At 41.6% G+C, this 13,341-nt stretch overlaps 1 protein-coding gene across 9 annotated transcripts in view; it reads left to right on the forward strand.

Moving 5' to 3' along the window:
* Positions 1-13,341, forward strand: part of GALNT11 (polypeptide N-acetylgalactosaminyltransferase 11) — a 52,991-nt gene that overhangs the window by 13,175 nt on the left and 26,475 nt on the right. For all 9 annotated transcript variants that reach the window (XM_068934214.1, XM_068934221.1, XM_068934217.1 and 6 more), the window contains 3 exons: positions 3,679-4,011; positions 7,676-7,799; positions 11,230-11,396. In XM_068934214.1, coding sequence (XP_068790315.1) covers positions 3,717-4,011; positions 7,676-7,799; positions 11,230-11,396 — 586 coding nt within the window. In that variant the 5' untranslated portion in view covers positions 3,679-3,716. The remainder of the gene's footprint in view (positions 1-3,678; positions 4,012-7,675; positions 7,800-11,229; positions 11,397-13,341) is intronic.

Consider the following 13,341-nt stretch of genomic DNA (forward strand, 5'->3'; position numbering starts at 1 on the left):
CGGGTCCCTGCTACTAGAAAGCCAAGCCTTACTCCTCTTATAAACTGAGGCAGCTCTGCTCTAGAACGAGGTGGTGGTTTCTCTTCCAAGAATTTACTAGGAATGTGTTCCAGAATCAAATTCCCTGGCGGAAAAATGTCACCTTCTAATTTCCATCTTTAATCTATTCTTGAACAATTTATACTGATTTTTATCCTTGTGAAAAAGGTTATTCTTTACTTCAAGCAGCTTTTCTCCCTGTCTAGCATATAATGCCATGGTATGTTTATACCTATCTCCTGTACCTTCCTCCCCTCAATCTTGGTTTTGTTAGAAGGATGGCACTGATTTGGATTTTTCTGGAGCTGAGCTCAGTAAAGCTGTCTACCTGCTGTGATGTCTTGGTGAATGAACTTTTGCATTCTTAGAGAGGGGGCTTTGAGCGGTACTGACAAATCTGTGGTGATGGATGCTCCTGAGCGAGTCTCGGGAGCATTCTGCCAAGCCTGCTTCCCGGGTGTTTTCCAGCTCCGCTGTCTCGGGACTCCTTGCCCTTTGCCTGGTTTGAAGCTTTGGCCGAGATCTGTTAAGGGAGGAGGACCTAAGTGGAACTGGCGTTGCTCAGGCCTGGAAAACCTACTGCTGCTTCTTTTACTGTGACTTCTCTTACAGATGCGTGCCAGCAACATAATCCTGTCTGAACTGGAGTGAGCAGCTGTGGGAGATTATAACTTGTGTAGCCGCTCGCAACTAGCGGCAGGTAGAAGTGGTTGAAAGCAAGAGTGGAGTGATCCATGTAAATATTCATGTGTTCGTAATTAAGATAAACTAATAAGCCTTGATGTAGCCTTTTATAGACAGTGTTTTCTTTTTTTCCCCCGCTCTGCCTTTATAGTAAGAAAGATCTCTAACAAAACATTTGGAACTGAAAATAAAAAGTTAGTCCGTATTTTCCTGCCAAAGGTATTACCAAATCTCGTGGTTGAATAGCAACCAGCTACTGAAAGGGCCTAGTCTTGTGCACGGTAGAGGCTCTGCCATTTGTTTTAAATGCCGTATTTCAGCCTTTGTATCCTTTTACAAAGCTGCGAAACAGTGACGAATGGGAAAAGGGGAGACAGCTCTGCACTAGCAAGGAACGTGTGGAAATAATATCACACGTTTGCATTTGGTACTTTTGCTACAGTAACCTGGTAGGTCTCCAAGTGCATGATTTCACCCTGAGCAGAGCCTTTTCCGAGTTGGAAGGGATATATGATAGTTTTTTCACTCTGGCGATTACTAACTTATCCCTTCCGTTCTAAATCTCAGTCACAACAAACTACAACTTTTGTGCGGCCAGAAGTGCTGCAGCAAGAGCGTGGAACTCTGCCTGAGCTGTAAAACAGACCCAAAAAGCTGGGGAGGTGCTCAGTCCTTAATTGTCTCTTCTGCCCTGTCTGTGTTTCTAGTGTCATCTGAGATAGCAAGGCTTCGCTTTGGTTTTCCTGTGCAAGCTGCAGTGTAGATGCGTCCTTAAATGGCTCTGAAATAAATAAGGTTCATTCTCTGTTAGAGTAATCGTTATCTTATTAGAGCAGTTCTGTTGCACAACGTAAGCATGTGTGCCATGGTGTTAGGACTGTGCATCTGTATTGCCATAGTGAATGGAAAAACAACTCTAGCAGGTTCCGAGGAGCAGTGTATTAGGTGAGGACAAGTCTTACAGCAGATCTTCCTGTGGCCATGCAAGAAAACGATCAAGCAACCAGATCTTCTTTTATGGATAAGCATTAATTTTCTCCAGATTGTCTGGCAAGAAGAGTTATTGTAATGAGAAGATATAACTGTTTATCTAATATTGTTCCTTTGCGGCCTGCCTTGTTTTTTGTCTGAGTCTAGATTCACCTCGGTCATTGGCCACTGTTAGTGTAAGGAATAAGGCAGCGGGGATTGATGTTTTGCATCTCTCGAACGGCCCTGGAAACCAGTCTACCAGCTAAAATGAGTTTTTGAATTATTTCGCCCCCACAGCAATTGTTGCCTGACTAATCTCATGGCCCTCAAGTTACAGTTAAGCAGCAACATTTCTGTGCTACAGTGTTGGAGACTAAGAGCCTGTTTCACAGAGCACGCAATTCGTCTGTATGCACAGGGTCAGCGTGAGGTCTAAGCCCTGTTTAAGACCTATTTAAGCTCCTTGGGCTTAACTGCTGTGTAGATTGCTGCTTTACAGGAGTGAGGGAGTTTGACATGGTTAGAAGAGCAGGTAGTTCTTTTTTTTTCCGCTTTGTTTTACTCTGTGGGGAATTTTATTTCAGGAAGGGAGATAATGACCTGGTGCAGTCTGGGAAACTTGAGTTTGAATTTTGACAGGTATTCCTTTTGGACATGAATCACTTAAGACTCAGAATTACACTGCCAAAATAAGTGGCTTTTTTTATAGATCTCTGTGGGGTTGTGAACACCGTCTACCTCTCTTTAGCAGTTTTCCCCTATTGAGAAGGGAATAATGTGTATTTGTAAATGTGGTAGTTTTCGTTGCCGGGCTGGCCTGAAGGTTCCTGGTAGTCTCTGACGTTTTGAGGAATCTGAGAGGCACAATAATGTAAAACTTGGGCACTCATTGCCAATATTTTCTAGTTTATTAACACAAACTTGTTGATAATTAAATGGTTTCCTGACTTTTTGTTGCTCTGGAAAGAATTCTTCGTGTTTAGATAGTGGTTAGAGAGATCTAATTCTTGAGTTGTTTCTCAGGTTTGGCAACTGAGCACTATGGGGCTTTTTGGTGTTTTGTTTTCATTGTTTGTTTGCCTAGTTTAAACATGAGAAACTCTGAAAAGTTTATGTGGTTCTCCTAGGCTGCAAATAAAATGTTATCGCTAGTACCGCATGCTTCATTCCAGGATTTGCTTACTACAGTAATTTTCAGTGTATGCTGGGGAAATCGTGTTAGTGGATGGGTGCATACAATAAAACTGGGCTGGTTTGCTTCCTTTCAGTTTTGGGGGGAATCTACTCCAGTAAGTATGGAAGCTGTTCAGAGGCTGCAGGGACTTGCAGGAAGCCAGGGAATTACCTTGGCGTTTTTTCCCTCTTCACCGTTGTGTATCTGTTCCCTTTCATTTTGATGACAGGATGTGTGTAAATGTCACTATCTTCATTCTGTGTATGTGTTCATTTGCACCCCGTGATGGATTGCAGGGACCCTCATGATGGCTGTTCTTAAATATGGGGCATGGAGGACTAAACTGTTCAGCTTTCTGAGTCTGTAATGTCTCGTTCCGTGCTTCAGGGTGGGAGGAGCACTTGCAAGGATCGGTTCTCTGCTTAGAAATATACTTAGTTAAAGTAATGATATGTTTAGAAGCATGCAGACATCTGAGGAATACGCTGATGTGGAAGACAGATGATCATAACTGCTCCGTAGAAGTATTAGTCATCTTTATTTTTCATAGTGATAAGTGTGCCACTGCTTTTCATCCCTGTTGGATTTATATTTTAAAGCAATAGCATCTACACAGCCTGAGCAAAATGGGGCCGTGTTTATTTTTTGAATGGCAAAGCAAAATGGGGTTTTGGTTTTAAGGTCTCTGTTTAAAGTTTGTTACAAAAAGTTATTTAATGGAAAAGTAACCTACAGAATGTATTTCCTAATGTACAGACCTGATGAGTTAACAGGCTGCGCTCTCAAATGCAGGTTTTCTTCTCTTCCAGGTAATTGAGAATGGGCCCTCAACGATGCTAAGTCTACAATGGGAAGTGTCACACTTCGTTATTTCTGCTATGGGTGCCTTTTCACATCGGTGACCTGGACACTTCTGCTCTTTGTTTATTTCAACTTCAGTGAAGAGACCCAATCTTTCAAGAATGTGCCCGTCAAGGGGCTAGAACCTCAGAGGCCGTTTCCAAAAAAATTCTTTCCCCGTTTTACCCGGGGGCCAGTTCGTATGCCTGCATTGCAACGGAGAAAGAGCAAGATAGGAAATCCTTTTGGAAATCATGTCCAGGACCCAGTGAAGGGGGAGGTAGATTTTTCTCCTGAAATGGGTAAGTGGTTTTCATTGTTGGTGACAACAACTTAGTATTTCATTTCTTCTTTTGATTTAATAAGGTTTTTTTTTTTTTTTTAAAGGGGCTTAGGGAAAATTGTATAATGAAATCTTTTTGTTTGTTAAGATGCAGGTGGTACTAGTAGTTCTCTTCATTATGTATTACTTGAAATTTATTCTGCTATGTTTAGTTTTCGTTCAGAATATACTATTCCTAAGAGATGCAGCTTTGCTGCGGAAGTGCTAAAGAGGAGGACTGAACTGCGGTAGAATGTTTGCCTTTAATTCTTGCCTTTGGAAGGTTCAGTGTATTCTTGTTTCAGATCTTACTCTTAGATTGGGTTCAATACATAAGCTTTCATTAGCCATAGAGAAACTGTTCATATGCAATAATTAAAAATATCTTAATAGCAATACACAATGAAGGGGACTCACTGATGTGGAGAACATCCTTGGAGTGTGAAATCATCATCTGCAAAAAAAGTCTGGGACAAAACTACAATGAAAGGTTTATTGAGATGAAGGTTTATTGGCCAAAGCCTGCTTGCTTTGTACCAGCAAGTAGGTATGTGGATTTTTTGGGAACATATTTCATGAATGAGGTGATTTAGGTTTGTCCTCAACTACTAACTAAAATTCTTTGTATATTTAGCTGCTTACAGCTTAATGTTCTCTGCTATGTTTGAATATGCGAAGTGAGGCATTTGGCATATTGACCTGCAAACTTGCTGGAAGTCTCGGGTAGATATTGTGTGTTCTGAGTATTGAGTATCGGTATCTGCTGCTTCTTTGGGAATTATGATACAGTACCCTTTGGAGCCAGGAGTTTAATAGTCACATAGCTGACTAAGGTCCTCTGTCCTTGCTTTGGACGGATGCTAGATCCCCAGCTTCAAGCGTTTATAGAACTTTACCACTCCTCAGCCTCCAAGTTGGTCATTAGACCTGCGTGACTGAATATATGGAAAAACATTCTTCAAAACAAAAATGCTGGTTTGCATTGCCCTATGGGATGACGAATGTTTACCGATTTGCTGCAAAACCTATGGGAGCCAAGTGAAGCGAAAGCCAGTGCAGAGGTGACTGTTACTTTCCAACTATTCATTACTGGCCAGGAAAGAGATCGGAGATTTTAGCTGAGAAGTCCCTTGATCTTCAAGCAGAGTGACTTGTTTGGTTCCTGAAAGCCAAGTGGGATTATGGTGCCAGGATAAATTCTAAATGAATCACTGGGAGACAGCTGGGTCTCTGTTAGAATTAGATTTGGTGCTGCAGGAAAGGGATTCCTGTCTATCTGTGGTAAGATTGGGGGAGGGGAAGTTGGTATTAGGTTGGAAGTTGCTAGGTTAATCTATCTTTTTTTCCTTAAAAGTTTATGAAATCCACAGTATGCTGCTGAAGTAAAGCCCAAGTTGATGTTTCTCCTGCAAACCTTATCTTTCAAGGGGTTAGATCTGCTGTGTGGACTGAAGTCTTTCAGGCCTTTTGCATACACTTTTTTTTTTTAAATTCTCATGAAGAGCAATGAAGTAGCATTATTTCTTATCTGTATTCAGAAGATCAGAAAAAAGTAGCTAGTGGTTGGGTATGGATGGATTATAGCACAACATGTGGCACAGTGTTGCTGTGATGCCGAGTATGCAAGAATGATAGAGTTGGGTGTTAGAACAGACAAGCTGGAAACGTTTCTTTGGCAATGTGTGTAGTTCAAAGGAGAGACTGACTTTTATCCCTTTAGAGGCCGCTGATGCCTGAAGAGAGGCACTGACCCTTGTGACTGGACTTTGTTCCTACTCCCTGTGATGCAACTTTCCCATAGTGGGAGCGATCATCTGTGAGATTAATAGCATCAGTCACCACAAGACAGGCCGTGTGTATCGCACACAAATGTAAGGCATCTACCCTTGAGGTATTTGTCAGTGCAGTGCACTGTCACGGCTGCGCTTAAGACTAAAAGTGCCAGCATAGTAATTGCAAATGGTGGGAATCTGGATGCACAGAATTCCTTCCGGAAGGTCTTCCCGTTGCTGCTACATGTAGACGTTGCTGCAGTAACACAACAGAACTTGGTTCTGCTCAGTGTTTTTTGTTTTTCCCCCATTTGCTCTGGATTTGAGCTCAGCTGGCTTTTACATAATTCTCCTCAGACCTAATGTTCTCCAGTTTTGGAGGGTGAGAGAATTGGTTTTATTCAACCTTAGTGGAGGCAGCTAAGAGTTGAGATCTTACTGCAGTCAACAAGTACCTAATAGGAGTCTGTAGAGAAGATGGACTGAGGCTCTTTCTGGAGGTGCATGACGTTAGGACAAGAAGTTGAAACACAGGAAACTTCATTTAGATAAAAGGAAAAGCATTTTCAATGTGTTAGTGGTCAAATACTTCGATAGGATCCCCAAGAGCTGGCAGAATCTCAATTCTTAGAGATACTGGAGGTAAGCAAAACTTACCTGGATAGGTTCTGAGCAGCCTGATCTAGTTGGACCCGCTTCAAGCAGGCGATTGGATGCCCTCCAGAGGTCCCTTCCAACCTATATTATTCTGTGATTCTATGAAACATTATCCTGGATGTGTGCAAGCAAGTGGATGAGGGACTCCCTTGCTGATAGCTTGCTTCAGATCTTGAACCATATGAGTATGATGGTCAGGGTGGAGAGAGATAGATTACACGAGTCTTGATCACTTCTTGTACTAAAATTTAGTGAAATGGCCTCTAGCTCGGTAATAGCTGTTAGCGGACGTTCACATTTCGTTCTGTGCAGCCATTTGGAGACAATACAATACTACTCTGCTTCCTTAATTGTTGCAGAAGTGTCTAGGAGATAGGAGGAAGTAAGGAAAGCACATCTTTCTGTGCTCTCTTACCACTTCCTCCCCTTTTCTGTAAGAGTTCAGTGCACTGTAATATTTTGCTTTTCTCCATCTTGGTAAGCATATGGTTGGGCGAGAGAGAAGCTTATGGCGCCAAGCCAAGGCAGGCAGGGTGACATTCAGGATTTCACCTTTGCCACTAACAGGGTACGTACTTATGCTGACGATTGCTGCGTCTGATGTGCTCAGCAACGGTTGATGCTTCTGCTAGAATAACGAAGAAATAGCTAGCTCTCTTGCTATTTAGCTTGCTGTCCAAGTCCGAGATGAGATAAATAAGTTCACAATTCTTTCATAGCTATATTTACATTACTGCAGACCTCAAGAAAACTATGTGAAATTGCAGCCATTATTCTAAGGATTTTTTTCTACCATTGTCTGTCTTTTTTTTTTTTTTTCCTTTTTTTTTCTTGAAAAATCTACTTCTAGACCCTCCATCTGGGTATGGATAGCAGCTGATGTATTGTGTGGCCAAAGTCTATCCTCTGTTGCTTGTTTGATGTGGGTTTTTTGGCAGTGGTGAGAATAAGAGGTCATTTAAGAGAAAGGAATGTGTCTGGTAAGGTAATAAACACAATAGAGCCGTCAGTCTTGGGAGAATAATTTCATTTTATTACAGCTGCAAGGACTACTCATAAATAGTTGGACAAGAATGCACTTTGCAAAACCAGAGGCTAAAGAGACTTCTGAAGATGATGGGTTTTAGAGGACGTCAGAGCCTATTTTGAATCCTTGATTGTTTCCAAAGGATATTTTTGAGCCTGTAAACTGATCTTAGCATGTTTTTGTTGCAGGGATGATTTTTAATGAAGAAGATCAGGAGGTGAGAGACTTGGGCTATCAGAAACATGCCTTCAATATGCTTATCAGTAACCGGCTGGGATACCACAGGGAGGTACCTGATACAAGAGATGCAAAGTATGTACTTAATTTTTTGAAGAAAACGTGGTATAATTGTATGTGCTTAAGGGCTTGTTAAGCACATTATACTGATTTAGTTAGTAACATTTTTGGTATTACTTTTGTGGTAGATACTCTTTATACTGTGCCACTGAAGGCAGACTTCCAGCCGTTTAAGCCAGAGTGCTTAGGGCTAGGATTTTTATTCTTTGAACTTCTTTGGGGAGGTGGTGGTGGTGGGGGTGTTGTGGTGGTGGTGTTTTAACGTGAATATTGCTCTGGAGACTTAATTTTATGCAGACTGGAAAGGGAGTGTGATTGGTAAAGCCCTCAGAAAACAGATTACATGAAAACAGATGGCTACTCCCCAAAGGCAAAGTTTATTCATCTGTGAAATTTAAGGTAAATTAAAACATATAGCTATTGTATTTTTAGTTTTAGAGCTTACTGTGCTGTCAAAAGTGCCTGTATGGTAGAATCTTACTAGTTGGAAGGTGAATAAGCAGAATAGGTAAAACAAAAATGGTTTGTATTTTGAAAGGTGCTAGATGAAGCAACTTGATTGACTAAGATATGTCTTACTAAAAAGAAATCCAGGGAGACGTTTGGGATTTTCAAATTTAGAAATATGATACTAAAGCAAACTAACTTCTGGCTGACTGACCGTGAAAGAATCTTCATGCTGATTATTGTATCTGTATATGAAACTAATGGGAACTAATGAGATTGATTCAGTGTAGTTAGTATATGAATTCACCCTAGAGTGTTATCAGGAGGCTCTTTTAAGCCAGGACAGGAATTTTTTTAAGGAGGAAGTTGGAAGAGAGATTTGCTTGGGGAGCAGATCTTCACAAAGAAGCTTGCAGAGTGTGTAGCTGTAGGTGATTCTTGTATTTGTTGCTGTTAACTTTATACATTTATTTGTGATTATGATGGGGAGACAAACATCAAGTTATCTGTAATTCCTAGCAACAGACTTGTGTTCAGATGGGAGAGTAATAGCATCTACTATTTATTCTCCTGAATTGCAAAACAAAATTAGTAACTTGGAAAACGCTAGGGATTATTCTCTTTTTCCTTCCCTGTTTTCCCTCATCCCCACTGACACCGTTTCACAGCCTTAAGCAAGAGTCCAAAATTTTTTTTTTCTCGTGATTCTCGAGTGTCTTCAAGAATGCTTAAGGGAAAACTGATTAGATATACACACTTATTCAAGTTTTCATCCAATGTATTTAACTTTTGTGAGTAGTAGGATTCAGACAGCTATTTTCACAGAAGCAGGGTTCCAACAAAATATTTTAAATAAAAGTCAATATGAAAAGTCCTAAGAAGCAAGCTTTCTGTCTGGCAAGACTAGGATTACATGTCCTTTGTGTCTTTCACCTTGCTAGCTGGGTACTCTGTTACTTTAAGTATTCTACAACATTTTTAGTTTCGAAGCTTCATTTTGAGATACTAAGCACTGTAATTACCAGAAAACATGCTATACTCCTCGTTAGGTTATGTGATTAAAAAACTTAGCTGCACTCTCACAAAGGAGCACAGAAACAGTGGCATGTGGGGGAACCTAAATAATACCCTGCCCCGGCTCCTCCCGAGGCTGTCACAGGGGAGTTATCAGCCCCCGGTGGGCCAGGTGTGAAACCCACTAAGATGAGTTAATGGAAGCAGCTCTCCAGTATCACCTTTTGAACTGAAAGGAGGTTACTGCCTAGGTGGATGAGACAGTGTGGGATACAGGGGAAGAGCATTTTGGCATTGCACAAGACTTACAGGATGTTCAGGGTGGGAACCAAAGGGAGGGACCAAGATGAGATGTTTAGGGGAGGGAAAAAGTAGGAAAATAGAGGGATAGGAGGATAAAAGGCACCAGTTATTTGTAAATAGGTTACTGGTTAAGTATGTCTCGCTGTGCCTGGCCAGTGCAGTCTGTCCTATCTTCTTACTAAATTTTATTTCTGTTTTCCAGGTTGAGGGACACTACTCTGTGTGGGGGTGTGTGTGTGTAGATCTAAGTACCAGTGACTGGAGCTAGACCATGAGTCACAGGAGCCCATGTGTCTGTGATACCAGCAAGTGGAGTGAGTGAGGGAATGCTTGTTGGAGTGTGATCGCTACCAGATGTCAAGCTGGACTAGCCAGCAAGTAGGTGAAGTGGCCGTGGGGCCAGGTATGTGTGTGTTTATTTGAGACAACAGGAGGAGTTGGCTACTGGAGGGAGCAGGGGAGTCTTGGCAAACTGTTGGAGAGACAGTCACGTCTGGTCTTCTGAGACCCATTTGTGTCACCCCTCCAGCCACACTCACACCTGAAGGAGCTGATGACCACAGGGACCGGGGGGTCCTGGCCAGCAGCCAGAGATCGTAGGATCTGTGGGTTGATTCGCCTCAGTGTGTGTCTCTGGGAGCAAGGCACCTAGGGAGAGCAAGGATCCAGACCGGCTACTTAAAAACCTGCATCTATTCTTCTAGTGGTTGCTCTGCTGTGGGTAAATGTAATGAATTGTACTTGCTGAAATGTCTTCCACAAAAGCTGAGCTCATTTCAATTCAGTGAAGACTTCTTCTTGTATACTTCTGAGTTTTCATTTGTTACATTTTGTATTTGTATTGGATCCCTTCATGCCTGGCATCTGACTCTAAATGGCATTTATTTGTGATACTGTAGCCTATTAGATTGTGTGGGCAAAATCTGAAGATCAGCAGAAAGAAAGCTTTTCTGCTTTGAATGGGATTCAACTTTCAAATTAAGATGCTTAAATTTAGATAGCTGCATGCTAGTCAGTCGTCTCTTCTTATTAGAATTAGCAGAGATCCAGTCAACACTGCATCTATTACTGGTAGTAACTGCTGGAGTATGCAGAGCTCTTCTGCTGACAAAATGCCCTTCTCTGCCTTAGGTGAGTTGAACAGTCTACACTCCGCTGACAGTATTGACTAGATTTAAGTGTCTTAATTTGCAGCCTGAATCCCACCCAACCTTGGCTGTCTAAACAGGCATATAGCACCATTTGAGATGTTCTGGGAGCCTGGCTGCAGCAGCTGGCCAATAAAGATGTGGGTTTTTTTGTAAGGCTTATGTCATATTTACCGTTCTTATACGTGTCTGACCCCCAACATTATTAGACACTGTATTTTCACAGTTGAAACAAGCCCTTACCATCTACTTTTGCTCATGTCTTAAAGACAACCCCCCCCCCCCCCAGGTCCATAGTATTTTGTTTCCTGATGTGTAGCAATAGCCCACAGCTATTAAAAGTCTGTATCATGTGGAGGGTAACTTAGTATACTGAGTCCCAGTATAGAGGTTATCCTCCTGGACTCTTTACATTCCAGTTAAGGGTTCTTCCTACACATTTCATGTTTGTTTTTTTGTGAAGTTTTAGCAGTGATACAGTCATATGGAAACGTCACTAGAAATAGTGATAAATGCTGTTTTTGTTTTTCCAGATGTAGAGAGAAGTCCTACCCTTCTGATCTACCATTTGCCAGCGTTATTATCTGTTTCTACAATGAAGCACTTTCTGCCCTGCTTCGCACAGTACACAGTGTCCTGGATCGCACCCCTGCATACCTTCTTCATGAAATTATTTTGGTGGATGACAACAGTGAATTGGGTGAGCAACTGTTTCAGTAGTAGTTTGGTCACTACTTCCACTGACTCTTAGCTTGCCCGTCTCTTCTTTATGAGCTGATCCAAATAAAAATGTAGATGCCCTGGTGCAAAACTAATTTATATTGCGGTCCGTATCTGAAATGTGCCGGTATAGATGTCCGTCATGCCAGCGTGATGTTCTGAGAAGTGCAGAATAACCTTCTGGTGGGTACTGATGCCAATTTTACTCATGAATTTTGTATCATATAGGCATGAACATTCAAAAACAGATTTTGAAGCTCCCATTAAGGGATTGGGGGAATGATTAAGCAGTTGTTGATTGCTCAGCTGATTTCAACAGTGTAGCAGTATGAAGCAAATCTTGCTGGGCTACTCTGGTGCTCAGAGCAGATTACATAGATTTTTTTACTATAAATTTTGTAGGCCAAGACTTCCTGTGAACGCCTCTGAAAGGACTTGCATGCCGAGCTGCAGTCTTGAAAATAAGTCGATGTGGCGCTATGGAAAGGGTGTGCCAGGTCTTTGTACTTGCTAAGCATTTCAGGATGGTGGCGTGCTGGGATCAGAGCTCAGCCTTTGCTGCAAGGGCTTTGCCTGGCTCTTGTACAGCCTCTTGTGGCCACCCTGGGAGTAGCTCTCGCTGTTTTGGAGGAGCAGCCCCTACTCCACCATCTGGGAGAGGCCCCTGGAGGGCGGTATCTTGGATGATGCACGAGGCAAAGACAGACATGTAATTCAAGCCTTTTGGCACTTCAAAAGTTAAATGTCTGTTGAGGAATGTGTTCGTGTAGTAGTTCTTGCAGGCAGGGCTGTGCGAGTCCCCTGCTTGCCTGTATTTTCTGTGTTTTCTGCCACAATTTTCTGTGTTTTTGAGTTGTTGTTTTTTTTTTTTTTTTTAGTTAATATAATTAATTCCCTTGGTCTCATAATTTGTTTTCTGGGTTAAGGTCTCACTTTCTCTTTGAGACTGACTAGATATGTGTAACACAGAATGAAATTCTCGTGTCATCACGCAACTGGTTTATTTCTGTGAGATCGGGTCAAGATCGAATGTTAAGATCGGGAGAGAGCAAAGATCAAATACTGTCCCTTGCTGATAAGCGTGCATATGCAATATTTAAAAGCATTTTTCATCCTTCTGTTGCTTTGGAAGCAACATGCACCCCTTGCTACAAATTCCCTTGTGCAAGTTGCTTTCAAGTTCATAACCTTCACATTCAGAGTTAATATTATGTCAAAACTCAGTCTTTCAATATGGTGGTACATTTGATTAGCATACTGTGTTTAGGCAGCAATGCCACTGCTGTTCTGAACTGTTGGTATCTCAAAGGCCAAATTAATCTCGAAGTCTTCAAGTGGCTACTCTTGCATTTCTGACTTCAGATAAACATGGTTTGAAGCCCAGGATGGGAGCAGATGCTCTTTATAGAAAGAAATCCTGCTCTCGATGTTGAAACAACTGATGTTTTCCCTGCTGCTTAGTTTTAGCTGATGGAATTTTATAGCTGAAATTAAGCAAACCTGGTATGGTGACTGGGTAAATGGACCAAGACTTGTCTTTGACTCTGCCACGGATGGCATACGTGAGCCGGGGTGAATTGCTTAATCTCTCTGGCTCTTTGATCTTTATTTATTTTCCTTGAAATATGTATTTATTTGGTACTGTTTCATCTGAGATATCAGCTCTGGAAATTCTGTTCATCTGTCCTTCTATACCAAGGTTCTCTAGAAGATCTCAACTGACTTGCTGTTTTTCTTCTTCGGTTTATATTCTTTTCTATTTCTCCATAAGCTTAATAACTTGTAGTTCTCCATTACTTCAGTCTTCATCTGTCCCTCTTCTCCTCAATGGTAAAAGCTTGCTGCCTACTTTAATGTTGGAAGCTACTATCTTCAGGGGAGGGGGGTATTGTTATAGTTGCCATTAATATTATTTAATTATTTAG

This window comes from Struthio camelus, chromosome 2 (genome assembly GCF_040807025.1).
Source record: "Struthio camelus isolate bStrCam1 chromosome 2, bStrCam1.hap1, whole genome shotgun sequence".
Classification (NCBI taxonomy): Eukaryota; Metazoa; Chordata; class Aves; order Struthioniformes; family Struthionidae; genus Struthio; species Struthio camelus.